The sequence below is a fragment of the Eucalyptus grandis genome, chromosome 2 (assembly GCF_016545825.1).
Source record: "Eucalyptus grandis isolate ANBG69807.140 chromosome 2, ASM1654582v1, whole genome shotgun sequence".
Taxonomy (NCBI): Eukaryota; Viridiplantae; Streptophyta; class Magnoliopsida; order Myrtales; family Myrtaceae; genus Eucalyptus; species Eucalyptus grandis.
The window spans coordinates 56,054,006-56,073,236 of NC_052613.1; the positions used below are offsets into that span (position 1 = coordinate 56,054,006).

General features: G+C 42.9%; 4 protein-coding genes across 4 annotated transcripts; 2 read left to right on the forward strand and 2 right to left on the reverse strand.

Moving 5' to 3' along the window:
* The first annotated feature begins 968 nt into the window (after positions 1–968).
* On the forward strand, positions 969–3,265 carry LOC104433969. Its single transcript, XM_010046896.3, has one exon. The coding sequence runs from the start codon at positions 1,262–1,264 to the stop codon at positions 2,219–2,221; it is 960 nt and encodes a 319-aa protein (XP_010045198.2). The 5' UTR covers positions 969–1,261; the 3' UTR covers positions 2,222–3,265.
* Positions 3,266–4,404: 1,139 nt separating this feature from the next.
* Positions 4,405–5,269, forward strand: LOC104433970. The gene is made up of 2 exons (XM_010046897.3): positions 4,405–4,786; positions 4,905–5,269. The coding sequence occupies exons 1-2, from the start codon at positions 4,652–4,654 to the stop codon at positions 5,094–5,096; spliced, it is 327 nt and encodes a 108-aa protein (XP_010045199.1). The 5' UTR covers positions 4,405–4,651; the 3' UTR covers positions 5,097–5,269.
* A 251-nt stretch (positions 5,270–5,520) lies between these two features.
* Positions 5,521–8,326, reverse strand: LOC104433971 (uncharacterized protein At2g27730, mitochondrial). Its single transcript, XM_010046898.3, has 4 exons — positions 8,178–8,326; positions 7,476–7,598; positions 6,437–6,475; positions 5,521–5,986 (listed from the first exon to the last, which is right to left on the reverse strand). Exons 2-4 carry the CDS (start codon positions 7,575–7,577, stop codon positions 5,789–5,791), a joined length of 339 nt encoding a protein of 112 aa, XP_010045200.1. The 5' UTR covers positions 7,578–7,598; positions 8,178–8,326; the 3' UTR covers positions 5,521–5,788.
* Positions 8,327–8,974: 648 nt separating this feature from the next.
* LOC104433972 (protein transport protein Sec24-like At3g07100) lies at positions 8,975–18,509 on the reverse strand. Its single transcript, XM_010046900.3, has 14 exons — positions 18,046–18,509; positions 17,885–17,947; positions 15,986–16,039; positions 15,712–15,884; positions 15,425–15,611; positions 14,402–14,547; positions 14,151–14,305; positions 13,750–13,831; positions 13,522–13,637; positions 12,503–12,601; positions 11,580–11,703; positions 10,572–10,849; positions 9,731–9,945; positions 8,975–9,642 (listed from the first exon to the last, which is right to left on the reverse strand). Exons 1-14 carry the CDS (start codon positions 18,371–18,373, stop codon positions 9,431–9,433), a joined length of 2,232 nt encoding a protein of 743 aa, XP_010045202.2. The 5' UTR covers positions 18,374–18,509; the 3' UTR covers positions 8,975–9,430.
* Between the last annotated feature and the right edge of the window lie 722 nt (positions 18,510–19,231).

The following is a 19,231-nucleotide window of genomic DNA, read 5'->3' on the forward strand; positions in this document are numbered from 1 at the left end:
CATGATGGGTGCTTGGCTGTGAATCTCTCCCTTATAAGATCCTCACAATCATGTACCAGATAAAAGAGCACAATGTTCTGGAAAAAGGAAAAAGGACATTGTCGAGAAAGGATCGCTCAGCATGTGCAGATTCCAGGATAATTCTAGGGATCTTCCTTTTTCCTATTGTCACGGATGGTGACATCAGTCTGTAATCTAGGCAATGTATCTGAATAATGACGGTCGAGACCCTGATCCCAGATCCCTTTTGGGTGAGGGCGGTGAGATTATGGACAACTGAAATGACAATGTTGTCGCCAAAGGTCAATGAGACAAGATCTTTTTGTGGCACCCATAAAAGCGCGTCCCAGATCAGGAACTGCATGAACAGTAGGAACTGGAGAGAGATAATGAGAGTGAGCGTGAGTCTTTGGTGGCCATTGGTTTTCCACACAACCACGTGAATGGTCTAGGAAGCACCATGGCATGCAGCCGACGTGGCTTGTTGTCACCGGGATCAAGTGAAACTCCAGTTGGATAAGATGAAAAGGAACAAAAAAAAAAAAAAAAAAAAAAAAATCCCAGCTTTCTTCATTTTAACCTTCAGTAGAGAAAAGAAAGAAAATCTTATTCTCAGGACGGGTGTAATCTTATCTTCATCAGTTGAGTATCTGAATTCTTGGGACATTTGAATCCCTGGAGCTGGAAAACAGAGCCAATCATCTGGGTTCGATACCATATGGAATCAGCCAAAATTATCTCTTGATCCGATTCACTCACGAGACTCGAAAAAAGGGGCGGGAAGAGACGATATAGACCGACCAATGACTATCGTCCCTATTCCACCGTTATCCGGTGCCACGATGGATGAGCATTTGACCAGGCCAGGTACCCATCCAAGAAAGTAGGATGACCAGTAATCCTGAACGCGAAAGCTCTCCAAAAATCACAGACGCACAAGGCTGACTCGATTCACAACCACAACCACAACCACAACCACAACCACAACCACCCGTCCCTATTCCCCTGCTCAAAATCAGCACCACCCCAATTAATAACCCCACACCACCCCGCCTTTGATATTTTCAACCCCCTCGCCCACGCAAAAAATCAATATCGCAAACCCACCCGTGCTGCAGCTCCAACCCTTTCTCTTTCCACCCTTCAACAACCCAAAAATTTTCCTTCTTTTTCTCTCACTGCGAAACCCCTCCAGAGAGAGAGAGGTGTAGAGAGCTTGAGACTTGTAGGGCTAAATTAGGAACCACTTCTCTACACAGCTATGGCTGCCTGTGGGAGCCTCCAACACATCTTCGACAGCACATTACCTGATAGCCCCTCTATTCTCGAATCTCTTTCCTCATGGAAGAACCACCACCGCCATCGTCATCATCATCATCATCAAATCCTGCCCTCGCACAGCAACGATGACCGCGGCGAGCACGACCCTATTGATCGCCAATCCTCCTTCACTGAGATATTCGGCGAACTTCACTTCAACGATCAAGATCCTGAACCGTTGCCGCGGTTGATGATGGAGTTGGAGAACAATGGCAACGGCGAGGAGAACGCGAAGAGCCCTTCTTCAATGAGCTCTCAGGGCGGCAGTGGACATGGGCACCACAAGAGCAGCGAGAGCTTCTCGTCGATGAAATCGGAGAGCCTACAGCTGTGTACGGAGGGGCTCGGGTTCGAGAGCTTCGGCGACGTGGAGGACTACATGCTGGCCGAGGCGTGGCAGGCCAAGGAAGAGAAAGAAAGCGCCGGCACCGGTATGACCAGGAGGAACATTTACTCGGCTTCATCGTCGTTCAAGCATAGTCCTCAGTATTATCCTCATAATGATCATCATCATCGCCTCCACGAGTTTCGGCGGTCGAGGTCGATAGGGAGTGGGTTCCCGCCCCCGATATCGAGCTTGAGCATGAACGGGAAGCCCTGGGTGTGCTTCAAGTCGTATCGCAACGACGGGCGATTCGTGTTGAAGGAGATTAGGTTCCCGACGCAGGAGTTCCTTCATGCGTCCAGGGAAGGCGGGCGTCTGACATTGCAGTTCGTCCATCCAGGCGACGACATCGAGGAAGACGAAGGGTGTCTTGAAGACGATGAAGAAGACGACCAAGATGGAGAGGGAGAAGATGGAGGGCACGGCGAGAGCGGCTCCGGCGACGTTAAACACGACAAGGAGGAGAAGCGCGAGAAAGCATGCAGAGGGGATGTCGGTCTTGGTGGTAATTCATGATAAATCTGTATAAAAAGATGTGTTCTTTACTCTCTCTTTTCTTTGTTCTTTCTTGGATCCGGTTGTAGTTCAAAGTCTTGAAGATTACCCAATCTGGGAAAACGAAAACGGAAAGCCAGGAAAATGCTTAAACCTTGGCCTCTGCCAAATCCTGCCCATGTTTTGAATAACCTTCATTTTCTCCTTGGTTTCTGATTTTCTCTGTGAGTATCTCTCTCTCTCTCTCTCTTCCCTCTACTGATCAATCTTTACCCATGTGAAAGTCTGGATTGGCGAAACTCTGTTCGACAAAAATGAAGGTTTGCGTCCCCATTGACGAAGAAGAAGAAAGACGAAGAAACGAGGGAGATTCGATGGTTCCTACCCAATAATTCACGGAGAAAAATTCTAGAACACCCTGCTTTCGCTGCTGTTAACGTCGAGGGGCCTATTTTAGAAGTGCGTGCGTGCGAACAATCGGCCATAATAATCACCGGAAAACGATGACGACCGCCATGCAACCAGTCGTGATAAAAAAGACAGGGACGCTGAGGAATCTCCACGCAAGTCAGTAATTCAAGGTCCAATCCGAAAGGGAATTATTCCCGCATCCGTGGCCTACAGTTGCCAAGAATCAGATTTTGCGGGAACCGTAGTGGCCCTGCTCCTACGTTGAACCGGAAGCAAAGGTTTCTGAATCGAATGGAGGAACACATCCCCATCAAGATTGGAAAAAATCTCTGCCTTCTATCTTTTGGGCGAGACCCATCTGCTCGTTTTGACTCGATATGGAAGGAACTCCAGGGCCCAGACAAAGTGGCAAAATCCAGAGGCCAAACTGGTTTCTTAGAAAGCAAAGGCGAAAAGGAATTCTAACAGAAGCCTCCCCACCATCATGAAGTTTGCTTCTTGCTGACCTCCTGCGATTGATGGACACTTTTGCGGGCACCAATTTTTCTGTGCCTCCCCCCTCGCTCTTTTTTCTGGTCCACAATGGAAGTAAACGAACGAACAGTAATTCACATGAAAAAGGGGAGTAGGACATCGTCAGCATGGCTTTTTCTAGATTGTCTTTGAAAAGAGAAAGTGAATTTTTTTCTTTCTGGGGAGAAATTTCCAAGAAACTCAGCAGACTCTGGTAACATCTTATCTGTAACATAGGATAGAGGAAGGAGAGTAGCCTTCAACGACGAAAACAGGGGTTGGCTATGTCCAGTCATTTATCATACCGTAGCTGGGTATTGGAGCAACATTACCTATTGATAAATTTGTATCTTTAGGTCCTTTTTTGAATTGATTCAATTGTAAAATAAAATATCACTACTTATATATCTAGAAAATAATTGCTGCAAAGTGAATTTTCCGTAGATACTTCTATTCAATTACATTATGGATTTATGTTGAATATATAAATTATGCTAAAGTTGAAATAGAAGCCCATTTCATCTTTCATGCATCAATGCTATGTAGCATAATTCCATCGTCTCGTGTCGAAGATGTGCCGAAAGAATATTAGTAAAAGAAAATGGGCGGTTGACATTTTTATGATTAGCTCGTTGGTAACTTACTAGTACTTTTTTAGAATAACCAAAGTTCTTTTACGGTTGGCAAATTTGTGATTTTCGTATTACTTATAAACTTTTATTAATATATAACTAACTAGCTCTTTTATTTCACAAGTATTGTATGAAATAACCAACCTAAAATTAGAGTGACTTACTGATTTTTTATCGGATTAAATCGCAGATTTGAGTTACTTACCAATAATTGATTTTCTTTTAATTTGCCAACTAATTTATTTATCTTGATTAGCAAACTCTTCCATTTACAAACTTGATTACCATCGTGAATTGGCGTGATTAACCATTTTTTTCTTTCATTAAATTATCATTCACTAAAATTACCATCAGTTTTGTCTTTTAAGTTACGGATTGATGTTTGCTTTCTCTCTTCTTTATTTGCCAACTTCTGTTATCATTTACAAAGTTTTATTCACATTTCTTGATAACACATTAATAGTACCAACTGGTTCTAGAAATTACCAACCTTAATTAGAGTGACTCACCAACTTATCTGCAATTAAGTTACCAATTAATTTCGAGTCCCAAACTCATGTTTTGAATTACTTAACAACTTTCTTTTACCAACTTTCATTTGCTAAAAAGAGCTAACTCTTCTTCTTTTTCAACATCTCGTTGCGCTTTAATGGAATAACAGAGCAAACTCTCCCATGTCGACGTCGCAACTCGAGTCCCGCATGCTCACCTTCGAAGCTGGACACGTAGTCGCAACGTGTCGGCTCAGCAGCGTCGCCAGATGATGACCCCCAACCTTCCTTGAATTGAATCATCATCCATCGTCTTCTCCCCGCTCGCCCCTTTTCTTTGCTCGCTCTCGTCTCTTCTCGAGCTTTTCGGCGATTCGGTCGAGCCCATCTCGGAGACAGCAGCCATGTCGGACGCAGAGGACATCGACTCGACCTACGAGCGCCTCGACGAGGCGTTTCCGGCGCCGGAAGCCGAAGAAGAAGTGGCGGGACCGGTCTCGGAGCCACCGCAGGAGTACGTCACGTCTAAGCAGCTCGAGGTAAGGCCATTGCAAATGGAGCCCCATCGTCATCCTGATTTTTCCCTCTGATTTTTTTCTTCTTGGTTCGATGAATTCCGGCGACGAGCTCTAAATTAGACAGTGATGCCACGAGCAGGAAGGAGCGAACGAAGCCCGGGATAAAGCGGGGGACGATGCGCGGGATAGAGCGGGGAAGGAGGAGGGCAAAGGGAGGAAGGGTAGAGATTTAGTGCCGGAGAGCTTGAGCTCGACTATCGTGTTCTCCGTGGCAGTCGTGGCGGTGGTCGGAGCTATAATCGCCATCGCTAGGAAATTGAGAGAAACTTGAGTTTCTGATGCGGAGCTCGGTAGCTCGACGGTTCACTTTGCTCTCTCTCTGTTTTCCTTTTTATTCTTTTCTGTTTTTTTGTTGAAGAATCATTGGGACTTGGTGCAATGTTGATTACATTAAACATGTTGGGCCCTCTAAAAATAATCGAAGTTTATTTATATGTTGGGATAGATGAATCGTCAGGAGATTTTCCAATCCTTAGAATCAAAGATAGAGATGTCGCGGAAGAGAACACTCGCTCCCTCTTCAGAGGCCCACTTTCGACTCGAGTCGAGGCTCGACCCTCGAAAGAGCCGATCGCGAACGAGACCAGTATGTAGAAGTATGAAATCGCATTGGAACCAAAGTTACCGAAACCGCCTCATTAACACGCGCGATCGCATCATTCCCAGTTGGCGATAAATCTTCCGCAGCCAAACGATTGCTTGAACACTAACCCACCAAACATTGGACTTAAGCCTCATATGATTGTATGCACATACCGGAGAAAAAGAGAGTCCGAGTCAGCCAGAAAAGTTATAGCCAGACCTGAGACCACAGGAAAATGGGATCTGCGTGAAGATAAAAGGAAACTTCTTCCAAGTATTTATTATAACCGCCGCAATCAGGCAGTACTGCGGTAAGGGAGTTGGCACAGCGAAACATCAATGCCGCCGGTGGCGGGTGGGGTGCGGGACCATCGGTGCAAATCAGTCCTGCACTTCTTCGGGCTTCTTGGATCTGCCTTTGAGATACCATCCCAGAGCGCCGAGAGCTGTTATGGTACCAGCCAGGACTGCGTAGTTCCTGTCCTTGTCGGTCGACACTTTCTCGGTGGCTGAAGACCTGCCCCCGCCCGGTGCGGCGTCGGTAGCTGATCCCCCAGATGTTTCCCCCGGTTTTGGGCCCTAAGCACAGGAGTCGATGATGGTTGAAGCAGGACGAGAGCATGGGGGGTCAGCGTAATGCGCATGCTTTAAATGGCAACAGCATACAAAGTCAAAAAGAAACAAAAGAAAAACATGCGCAGACCGTGAAGTTCATACTGCTATCCAACTAGCAACATGACCAATGAGTATGAATCAAGACCCAAGATTTCGTAATAGCAAAGAACACAGAATTACTTCCATGACCTAAAATCTGTGCTTGAATGTGGGTGCTCTGATGAAATGCACGTCTAAGTAATGTCGACTTAGACGATGATGATAGCATTCTATCGAATTAAACATGATTACCCATCAGCTGAGGCGAAAACAGAAGAAGAAGAAGATGAAGAAGAAGGAGAAAAGAAATCCATATGGCAAAGCTTTTATCAAGGGAAGTCGAACGTCAGAAACTCAACAGACAAAATCCAATACCTTGCGTGCAGCCTTCTCTAGCTTCTCCTGTTCCATTTTCTGTGGAGACAAATTTCGTGAAAGAATTAGTGCAGCAATGATTTAGCAAAACAGAGACAATAATGGAAATCTTGCAGATATTTAAGACGGGAAGATGGAGAAGAAATGTTATCCAATTCAAAACTAGAATGCTGGAAACACTAGAGGACATTGGAGGAAGCGAATATGCATCAGTTTGCGTGACAAAACACCGGCAAAGCATGAACTGATGTGAATTCTCTTTAAAGCTCTGCTCTAATGACCCCAATGAGAATAAAGAACGCAAGGGAAACTCAGATCACTAACATATTCAGAACTGAACCAAGAAAGCTAACTCTCTGTTCACTCCGATGAGCAGATTCAGAAATTCAAAATGTAAACAAGGGGTCACAGCTTCACCCACCTCATCGATGGTGGTTGACTTAAAGAAGCCAAGCACCTCGTAAGAACAAGGGCAACAAGTATAATACATAAGGTTCTGCTCGGAGCCCATAAACCCTGCTACACAGGCCTCAACACTAGCATCAAAAGGCAATTCTCTAAAATCCGGCGCTTGGAAAGAAATGGTGTGCACAGAAAACCCATTTGCCTCAGGAAGCATCAGGCATAACAGTTCTACGAACTTTGTTTTTCTTATTTCATTTCATATCACTATATGCATATCTGGCTTGGGTAATTCCAAAAATATATGTGTACATCCAAGCATGATTCTACACAAAAGCTATTTATAATCCTCCAAAGAAGAGTAGAAGATCAATCCCGACATAGTTGGCAGTCCACCAAGATAACCAGCAAAATACAAAAGACACCTACCGAAACTACACCACCCGCATCAGGCCTAGGCACATAAACTTGTAAATCACAAAGTAATTAGAGTCGTCAATCCTAATGTAGATAATGACAGGCACTACAATTAGGCATTCCAATTTCAGATTACTATGGAATATTTTAATTCTAATGTTTTTCTACTACCTTCCATGTATACAACATAACAAACGCAAAATAGGGCCTCTACAGTTACCTTGATGTAGACAGTCTCCGCAGCCTTTTCCTCCTCGCTGAGCATCTTGCCACTGCTCGAGAGCCTACGAGAAACGTATCTTGCGGCAATCCTCGTCCCCATCGGGACAAAAGAACCAAGTTCCTAATGATTAAGAACGTCAAAATCCAAGACAAATTCCACGGATCAAAGAGAGTGCACATCATTTCGGCATTGCCAGGAAATGGAACACGAAATACAGATTGGAAACGACTCGCCGAAGAAATGGAGAACCATTTTTCCTGAGCAGATGCTCAGTCAAACGAAATATCAGTAGATTCATGACCTACAAAATCTATTCAACAATCTAAGCGAACGTAAAAACGATTCTGCGATTCAGCGATTCAGCGATTCAGCAACCAAGACCAAGCTCCACGCGAGGACGCCGCAAGCCCGACCGCGTCGACCGATTCGAAACATCTTTTTTTTTTTAACGGACGTTCAGCTGGAATAGCTCACGCGGAGCCACCGAAACCCTAGGAAACCTCACTCATCGGATAGAAAGAAAAATCCGCTAATTCCGGAGCGCGCAGAACGCCGAAATCCAAAAACTCTACCGGCGCAACTCTCTACTATGTCGAACAAGCACGGCACAAACTAAGCCGAAAATCGTAACACGCGAGCACCGTCGCCGGCACACCCGCCGCCGCGTAATGCTTATGCACGAATCGGAGCGCGGCTTACCGGAGAGATGAGGGGAGCGTCCGGAAGACTTCTTGAGCTCTTTCTGCGACTGAAGAGAGAGAGAGAGAGAGAGAGAGAGAGAGAGAGAGAGGCGTCGAAAGCGAACTATGTGGAAGACGGAGACTCTGTAATCGCCATGGATGGGCTTGGGCTGGGCTGATCTGGGCTTGGGCCGAGTTGGATTGGACCGATTCGTTAAGAGGAAGAGTGGAAGGCAAGTGAAGCACTTATTCTGTGCTTTTTCCTTTTTCCTTTTGTCCTAGGATTTATTCCTCGCTTAATTCCTAAACGAAGTATTCGCGAGATGATTTCTTTTATTATTATTCCAAGCCTCGGAAGATTTTCAGTTCGAATAAATGTCGCATTTCTCTTTCTTTTTGCTTTTTATTTGCCTGATAGAGTTTGATTTGCAAGAGTGAGCGAAATGATCGCGTATCTACCACTGACCGTGTAAGCATCCCGTGGTGCTCCGTCAACAAATCACTTTAGAGTTAGGAAAGGAAATGAAAGAAAGACAATGCAGAGAGATAGGTATGCCACAGACAGCACAAAGTTCAATGAGCATCAATGAGATTTCCCTCCGAACATTATGAAAAATAACGCACAATTATTCTATTCTTAGTCCAATTTCTCCATCATCTAAGGAAAATCTGCATCGAGGTGCAGCCACCGGAAAAGGCGGATGCCTCGTTCCGGACACAATTCAAAAAAAAAAAAGATCAAAGTTCACAATTTTGATTGACATATTTTTATTTTATCGCAGCTGAAGACAGACAGATGTTTACGATGAGGCATCATGCATGAAGGCCACCAGATTCTTCTCTGTGAATAAATGATGCTGCATCCCTGAGATTGTCACATAATTTATAGTTCAAATCAATGAGAACTCACAGGCACAACTCAAATGGATGACAGACTTAAAAGAAAAATAAAATAAAAATGTTCCCTTTTGACGAGAAAAAGAGCAGCTATATCCCCAAACTGTGATTACTGAAAACCACCGAGATTGCTCTCCTACTCTGTACTGCTGCACAAAGAGCACCGTCTAAAAGAAAGAGGCAAGCACAAGCAATGTGATGAATCGACTCTCTCGACAGTGATTTGCATAAACATCTCAAAGCCCCCTTTAGCCAGAAGTTTGAGCTCTCATTTGCTGTTTGATCTATAGCCGCTTGTTGGGAGACAAAGTTTAGCATCGACGTTCTCCGGTTGCGAAGCACTGGAGGTCCATCCGCTGCTGCATTTTATTTTTTTTACTTCAAGTACTCTAACACGCCCTGAGTGATATCCTCAAGGAAGGAAACAAATCCCATGTTGTTAGTGAGGCCACTTCCATCAACGTCCTGCTCCTCAATGAGATAGCTCTCGAAAGCCGACGCATCCTCCTGCCCTCCCCTGATAAAAAGGAGTTTGGGAGTTATGCTTCTGTCTTGCTTCAATTTGTTGATTGTAGTCCGTAATAAGCCTGAGGTGAAAAGTTTAAGCAGCAAATGAAATTAGACAAATTATTGGTATACTACGATCAGGAAATGAAATGAAGGGAAGAAACATACAATCATGCGGTGGAGGAAAAGGAAGTGAAGGGTCTGCTGTTGAAGAATAGAACACGATAAGAGTAGTAAATGCATCAAGGAAAAATATTGGACTGCCGCTGGTAATTAGGGCCGCCCGACTCAATGAGTGGCGTGGATATGCTTGCTTGTCCAGCGTAGAATAGGATGTTAGCCTAGGATAGACAGCACGGTGAAGGGAACTTGGCTCCAGTGCACTATACCACATAATCAAAAGATACCGACTTCATTAGTTTCTGTTATAACTTTATAGCAAGATATCATAATTTCTGGCTACTAAAGTACCATTATTTTCAATAAAAATATAAAGGAGCAAGTGTAGGAGATATGAAGTGGTCTGCGAGAAAGATAATCCTCCAAGATCTAAGTGCAAACAATAACTTTGCTGAACAACTGACATGAAAAGTTGATAAAGAGCAGCAAACAATTTGGTCCATCCCATTGAGGAACCAACAGTGACGCATTCATCTTGTTTTATCCACTGCAAACATCCCACTTCAGAGCTATCCAAATATATTAGGATCAATGCAGGTTAACTTCCTTTGAAAACGCACAGATGAGACACCAAGCGTAACACAGCACAGTGCCATTAATATGAAAGTACAAGCCAAAACCAATATAGCTCATAATCTTCCACATTAACACAGAAGCACCACTACCCTGGTTTAAATTCAATATATGTGCATAAGTTTCTACACCAGATGAAATGGCCTACACATGTTACTTATATGGCCTTCACATGTGTTACTCTTCATAGTCTTCAATATAAGTGGTTTGCAAAATTTTTATAGACAACTTTTTTCAGTATCAAAGCACCAATTACCTGAAAAGGCATTGCAAATAAATCCGGTAGTCTGGGTGGACACCTTCCTCATGGAAGCGAAGAAGAGGATTCCGCAGTAGAGCAAAAATGAGATGCGGTAATGTTTGCAATTGTGGGCATTGCGAGAATGCAACATCCACCTGAGCGTTTACTGGGCTCCCATTTTTGGGCTGAATGAGCTTGTAAGCATCATTATACTGCGCTGTGAGGATTACGAGCCAATCATGAAGGAGCATCCTTCCCTCCCGAACTCCTTGCTCCAAAGATGCTGATATAACCTGCAATTTGATTGTATTTGTAAGTTGTTACTAACATTAAAATTGTCAAGTCTTAGGAAGCTGGTGTGCAGCTTTCTACAAACATAAACATTGACAAGTTCAAACATCAACAACCTTAAAGTAGATAAAGGCATTGGCATACACAACAAATGACTACACAGCTTCAATGTCGGGAATTAAGGCTTTCCAAATCAGTCCCCGATCTTCTTAGTATCTCAGTCAAATTTATCATCCATAGTCAGTGAAACACTCGTGTGGAAAAAAGCAGAAGTTCATGTGATGACATCTCCACATGAGGGTTTCACCTACCCTCCCGTCACTAAAGACTGGAGAAAACCCTTGCAATGAGAGAGAACCATTGAGATGGGTTGAAGAAAATACAAAATTCCTACTGTGACATTATTTAGGTAATAATATGTCCAAAAACAAGAAAGCCATTGTTCAATTGAGAATAGAAAATATCGGAGCATCTCCAGTTAAACACTTTGAGAGTAGTATTCATCACGGAATTCTCTGGTTGACAACTTGAAGGCTTTACCTTTTTCAATAAGAGTGTAAAATAACCTAGACCAATGTCTCTCTGACTAACCGCTATCATTCTGAAGGACGGTCCTATAATATAAGGGCTGGAAAGATAATGCATCCAAAAACACTAAGAGATCTATGTCCAAGAGGTCATTTGTTTCATTTGAATCACACAAACATGGAACATCATCCAAATGGCAATCACCTTGTGAACAAGTAAAGATAGAACCACTTCGGGATCAACACTGTCATAGACTTCATTCATATTATGGGCAGCAGTGTATTGCAAAGTTCTTATTCTTAGGCGACGTTTGAGGGAGTAACTGGACCTGCAGATAAATGAGTAAAATGCAATGTCAAAAGCATTCATGGTCCCATTAAAAAGGTCACAGTTAGAAGGTAATGAAAGTTCTACAGGTTTTTCATGACTGGTGCAAATTATATTTCATTATTTAAGAAAATGTTTAAAGCAACAAGATATTCATGACTCAAGGTACTCAGTAAAGAAATAATGCAATATAAATGAGCCCCCAACTTCTCTTGCTGAAAAGTCCTACATCTACATCTTTCTATACGTAATCATTCTTGCAACTAATAAAATGTCATAAGAAAATCTCATTTACAACAAAAACTTATGCTTCATGGTTTATTCTGGAAGGGGCCCCATGCAAAAGAACGTATTCTTCAACTTCAGAGAACAACGTCGGGATGGAGAAAGAGAATGACCCAGAAAGAAATAAAATCCACAGATTTCATAGAGAATATGTTTCTAGCAGACCACCGTATCCAAACCAAACTGGGAAACACAAAGTTATCAGCAAACCATCAAGAGATTCTCTCACGAAATTGGTACCATGAAAATGTCGGACGACTATATATACAGAACACTAAATTCGCAGTAGCAGTCTCTAAAGAAAATCCATAAGAAGCATTGCTCAATGTCGCTAAGTACAATTTAAATGTATGCTCCCAAGGGCAAAAATTAAACAGTACACAAGTAGATGTTTCACGTCAACAACAAAGTTGCTTCTTGAAAGGCGACGTGACTTCAAAGGCAATGTTGTTCCTCTTAGCTTTGTCAAATTAAATGAACCTTGAAAGTGAACCATCATAAAGGATTGGCCATACCTATTACCTGAACCCGTTGATGAATCTGCAAGCTCCTGTGGTGGTACTACGACAGTGTAACGAAAAGCAATCTGTACGACGGGAGGCTCTGACGTGTGTCTGGAATAGATAACGCCATTTAATTAGACAATCTCCATATCAACAAAATAGCAGGGTTTCATTATAAATAACAATGGAGTAATTGAAGGAAGCAGCTCCAAATTAGGAAAAATCATTCCACAATAAAGGTGAACTACTCTAACAAGAAAACAATTAGGAGAAACATAAAAGATCACAAAAAGACCAGAATCTACTGAAGAAGAAATCTGAAGAAAGTGAATAAACTGGAGGAGAAGGTTTGAAATTTCCCTTGAAAAAAAAATCATAGACTTAAAGGCTCCATGCACCTACCACATTTCAGTTAGTGGCAGTTATTACTCAATTAGATATGTAAAGTAATTCCTGAAAATTCACTTGCATATAACGCCTTATACTAACCAAGAACTGTCCGACAAAAATGACAATATCAGGTCTCACAGACTGAACCACTTCAAAGGAACCGTTAGTGGCCACATGTTTGCATAATATTTCTTTTCCAGTAAAGAAGAGATTCCTTTTTCTTTTGTTAAATCCATATTCCTTAAGATAATCTTCAAATTATTTCATGATAAATAAAAATATTGATCCGGTTGAAAGACCAAGACCTGACCAGCTAAATTCACACTTTCAATGAATCACACAATAGCTCAGCAAACTACAGTGTGTGTGTGTGTGTGTGTGTGTGTGTGTGTGTGCAGTTCAGACATCCAATAGTGTGCTTGAAGAAAACGACAAAACAAAGTGAAATCCGGCAGATGTCCAAAGTGAACTTATGTCATGCATATATCAAGCTAACGAGTTCCAGACGTATATTATGTTAGAGGTCTATTTTGCCATACATCCATCTATGCATTGATAAGAAAAATAAAGGGGAAAAGAAAGGATGATTTCCATCAGAAACTAAAGAGAGATGACAACCCCAAAATGGAGAGTAGACAAACCTGGAAAAGCCAATAGTATTTGCAAATTCAAAGTCATATGCATATGTGGCATAGGAATCACAACAAATTATGCGCTGCACGTTTTCATATTGCGGATCGGGAGAGAAATGACCATACTGCCACAGAATATAGTGCACGTTGTAAGGTGACAGAAAAAAGAATTTCAATTACTTTTTCTTTTCTTTTCTTTTTTCTTTTTTCTTCAAACAGCATAATACAATCACTCACTGAGTGGCCTTGTCTAAATTCTGAAGATGTTCTCAGTCTCATTATACAACCAAAAGCATATGGCCTGCTCAACATCCGGTACCTGATCAAGAATTGGTTTATTAATAACTATTGTGTAACAGAAAATAAATCGGGATTCAGCTCCCATGAAGGCCACAACACATAATTGATAATTAAAGTTAAGTGTCTGCATTCTATATCAGCTCTTATGAAAAGGTAAGATCAGGCCACTAAACCAATCTAACAGGCAACTGACATGCAAGAGTTTAATCTAGGAAGAAACTTAAGTATAAAATTTTAGCTGTTCAGTTTCAGAACATTTAATTCTATTAGATGATTAATCTTATCACGCCACAATGAAGTGTATAAATCAAAAGTACTTTCCAAAATCTGATACTCACATGTCCTGAGGAAGAGTTGAATCATCTGTACTTGTATACAAGAACAATGAGCCTCCACTTTCAATACTAAGAAACTTTAAGGATGCCAGATCCGTATATTCATTGGTCACAGCAAATATGTCAACACAAACACCTGCTTGAACAGCGACAGCTGCCTATAGAAGTGATGTTAAAGCTATAACTGTTTCCATAAACATGAAGAAAAGAGAAATGATTGAACAACCAAAAATGAGAGAGCCCAAAAAATTTACCAGTTCCTTATAAAATGGTGTCTGCTCAGGTAACAAAGCTCGATCAGCATCCTCTCCTCTGCTGGCGTATTGCTCTCCATACCGCCTCGTATCCAGCTGTCCAGCTCCGTAATCAGGAGGACCAGATAAAAAGGCAAAGACCCTTGCTGCAGTTTTGACAGAAAGAAAGAAATCATTCTCAGAACCAAAGGGAATTCGGAAGATGTGCTTAAAGATGGGAACGCAGTACTCCTCATCAAAGACATTGAAGCGATAAGCCCCCAGTTTATCAAGTGAATCCTAAATAAGATTTTGATAATCCTGCCGTTGAATAAGATGTAAAGATGAAAGCACGTCAATTGTCACATTAGTCAATCAAATGAATACCTTTGAGATAAATTTCTGCACTCATGGAGTCACAGAAATAAACCGAGATAAATGCCCACGAATGCTGATAGATACAAGCTATTTTTGTGAACAGGTGTTATACATAAATTTCCGTTTGTCTGCTATTTAAGGAGTTGTGAACGCTGTGTACAAGTTGTCAATGAAATTAACTATTGCCCCATGAAGTGCTCATGATCTTATTGGCAAAGTGTATATGTCTTATAACCTGCAGGAATTCCCAAAAATGATTAAAACAAAGATAAACCTGAACAGTTGTCAGTATTATAGTGGAACAGGGATACTTTGCATTTGTCTGGGAGATAAAGGAGCTCAGACTTTGCATATGATCTGTCAATTGGTTATTATTGCCCATGAAGATGCCATTGTCTTACTGGCTTTAGGATGCATGTCATCCTGTTGAGGAAGATGACTGGAGCAGGAACATAGAATGGCAAAGGCTTCTCTCAGCATGCAGATGTCCCAAAAAAAAAAAAAAAAACACTTTGTAACTCATTCTCTAACTCCTTTGCTAATGTTGGCCTCACCTACTCCTTTTTCTTCCTTTACTATCTAGTCATCAAGCCTATCTGATGCGGATTTAGGAATTTGAGTTCCTCTACCACCCCTAGCCTCAAGCCATGGAGACATAGCACCTACCTAACGCAAAAGTGCTTCCATATTCCGATCCAAGGTAGTTGAAAAGAGATTCCATCGCCACCCCAAATCCTCTTCCACCCATTAAAACACCCTCAAGTCCTTGACCAGCTGCCGTACTCCTTTCCCATGAAGTAGTTGGTCTGAGCGTTTCAAGAGCAGATGCAATACGATCCTTACAGGTTTCCACCTATAACCAGAAAACTTGCATACTGTAAATTTAAGCTCGTCGTCACTTAACAACACTAAGAAACCAAAGAAAGAAATCTCTAATTTCACAAGTGGCATACAGGTGCTAGAAACTGTAGCAAAGGCATGACATCTTCAAGCTCCAGTGGGAGTCTGCCTTCAGAATCAGGAGGAATGAAAACATTTTTTACAACTGGTACAGGCCCTTGGACATCATACAGTCCGATCTTATGGCTGAAAGTAGCAAGCCCAAACAATGAACCAGGCCCAAGAGCTGCAGCAGACAATGAAAAATTAGTTTCTCCATAATGACAACTTTGGCAGGATAAGGAAGTTTTCAAGATCAAGATTTATTTTGAACCGTGTGCACACTACCTTCTAGAGCTGCTAGTAGTGCGCTCTTTGTAAGTTCCAAAAATTCTTCTGATGCTGCAAAAGGAAAAGTGCGAGACAAAAATTAATACTTCTTTTAACGATGATATATCCATAAACAAGTAATTCCAATTAAAAGTAATGATTTTAAAGCCAAACTCCCTATTTTTTTCCTCTGAAGATTTAAAAGGAGAGAGAAGCAGCACACCTATAGGCTAAAAAAGTTGATAAAGGGGCTTGTCACAAGGAGTGGCTAATTCTGACAGAAACCTGGCTTCAGCCAAAACACAGCAGATAAAATCAAATGTACCATTACCTACCTCTGAGCACAAGTCTGAACAACAAAAGCTGAAGCTTCTCAAGCATGAACATACTCATCCATAACAGAGAATCCTCCTTGAAAACTACATAAACTTTAAGTGCTAAGTTACTGCAGCACGAAAGCAGTTGCTACTGTCATCCACAGCTTCTAAGACTACATTATATTTATGACTAAGCTTGTACTTCTAAGGTATGCCAGCCAAGGTCAGATTTGGCATCTATTGTGTTTAGCATCACAAAGTGGTGAGCTCCATGTACTTTACTGATGTCTTTATCACCAGCATTCTCTTGAACAAGTCTTCTGTTTTCAGCGCAATATAAGGGTCTTTCCAACAAATGGTAGTTATCAAGTCTTTTAGAAATAGCACCTGAGTTGATGGAACTCAACTAGTTATCCATGTAGAAGGCTCATGGCATTTCCGCTTAGACAGAACAAGATCGTTTCTCTCAGTCTAGATGGTGAAGACTCTAAACAAGATGATCTATAATTGGTGTCCAACACAAGTATCCATCCGAGCCTTTGAGTCATCAGATTAATTGTAAAAAGACCTGCTGTTCCCGGATACCAATTACGGCCTTGATCAGTACCTGGACCAATTTGAGCTATTCTCCGACAAATTCCTCAAGCACAGACTAGTTTGAGACAGGAACTTGAAAATGTTCCTTTTCGCCTTACAAAATTATGTGCAATGGTACTCTCACACTGTTGTTGGAAATTTCCAAACAAAAAATGAGAATGTCCTCGTTAATTACAATTCTCTTTTTATGATTATGTTACAGAAAACATGTGACATAAATTGAGTGTTGGACATTTTGACATATGACTCTTTAATTATCACAAGATAAAGATTCTTCAAAATTACTCCGTTTAAACTTAAACAATTCTCAGGTTACACCATGCCAAATCTCTATTCATAATGCATTAGTATTTTCTCTTTGGACCAGAGACCTTTTTAAAACAAGTTTCTCAGAACATTTCCCTCAGCCACCATGTTAAACTTTGACCATCAAAACCACCAGATAAAACAAGATGAGCAGATAAATTCAACAGCTGTGTACATCTCCTTAAACCCATCCATTCCAATCCATGAACAGCACCAAGATCCCACGTCATCCTCAGTCCTTGCACACGGTTCGTGTTCATCACATATGGTCAGGTTAATTGATAGTTGGTATCATTGAAGACATTTACAAGAACAATCCCACAACAACCAAGCTTTGAACGAGCAAACACATTTCACTTAAGCACATAGCAAAGAAAGGCCACATTAAAGGAAGGCATTTGCCACAACCAGTTCCATCTTGATGGCTCTTCAGAGACCTCCAGCAGCGGAAATTAATAAACTCTACTGTGTTCACTTCGTTAATTATTCTTTCCTAGTCAATATAAAGAACTTTAAACTTGGCATTTTGGCTCGAACTATCACTCTGTCAGTGAAGGGAGAGTAAAACGTCAACATTTGCTGCAGTCTGCGGTTGGAGATGCTGCGATTGTCCACATCTCAACGCAGAATTGAGAATTCTAGAATGGAGCAGAGGACATTGACAGAGCACATTTCCTTCGGAAAAAGTAAAACTTACACGACAAATCAACAGCAGCGACGTAGACGGGCCGAGCTTCCACAGGCTCCTCCGATCCTTCCGCTGCAACACGACACCAAAACTAACAACAATCAGCACTTCAATCAGAGAAACTTACAACGCAGGGCAGAGAATCTCGAGCTCTATCAGCCGAGTCTCACCGGGGAGCTCGAGATCTATGAAGGAGGACGTCATCTCGGGGGAGGACTGCGAGCGCGAGTACTTCTCGATGCACTCCGAGGGGAGGCCGTTGAGGGTGCCGCAGAGCGAGCAGTTCCACGCCCACTGGTCGAGCTCGCAGTAGGTGTTGAAGTAGGCCCAGCAGTTCTCGCACCGGGGGAGCAGGTGGCCGCCCGATCCGTACGCCGGCGGGTTGCCGTTCTCGTCCTTGGCGGCGAAGGGGGTGACCGTGATCCCCCACGGCAAGCCGGAGCCCTCCTGCGCGTCCGGATCGATCGGGAACCTCGAGACGGTGGCTCGGACCGCCATCGCTTTCCTTCTCCTTTTCCTTTTTCCTCTCCGTCCGGGAGCGTCTGCTTTCTCGAGAAAATTAGAGCGAGAAAATTCGGGATCGCCGGAGGGGGAGACGGGAGGAGAGGGGAGGGGCGGCGCGGCGCGGGTTAGCAGCCTCCTCACCTTGGGGGAGCGTTCCACATGCTGCCGACCCGTGAGGTGACGCCACGTCATCGTGGCGCGAGGTGGCATTTCCACGTCAGCTGGAGCCCTTTTGTTTTCACTTCTTTTTCTGTACATAAACAGTTTTTTTGTTTTTTAGAACAAAAAAATGCCTGCGTTTGTTTGCGTTTTGTTTAAAAATTGTTGAGGAACGAAATAGAAAAAGTGTTTTTTGTTCCTGGGAATAATTTGAACAAAAAAACGCGTTTGGTAAACTTGTTCGGGAAACAAAAATAAATAGAAACACGTTTGGTAAATTTGTATAATTTTTTTTTTATTTCTTTTGTTTTTTCTATTTTTTCCTTTTTTTCTTTTTTCTTTTTCCTTTTTCTTTTTTCTTCTTTTGGCCGGTCGCCGGCGGGCCGCCTCGCCCGCCGGCCATCGCCGGGCGACGCCGACCTAGCGGTGGCTAGGTCGAGCCTCACCGGCCCGGGCGAGCTCGGCCTCGCCGGACTGGGCGAGATCGAGCTCGCCCGGCCGGCGAGCCCCGAGCCCGGCGACGCGCCGACATCTCGCCCGGCGGCGGCGAGGCTCGGCCTCGGCCACCGCCGACGACCTCATCGGCCGGGCGAGCCCGGCCGACGCGCCGACATCTCGCCCGGCCAAGGCGAGGCCGAGCCCCGCCGTGCTTGGGCGAGGCCGCCGACCCTCATCGGCCGGTGGCCGCCATGG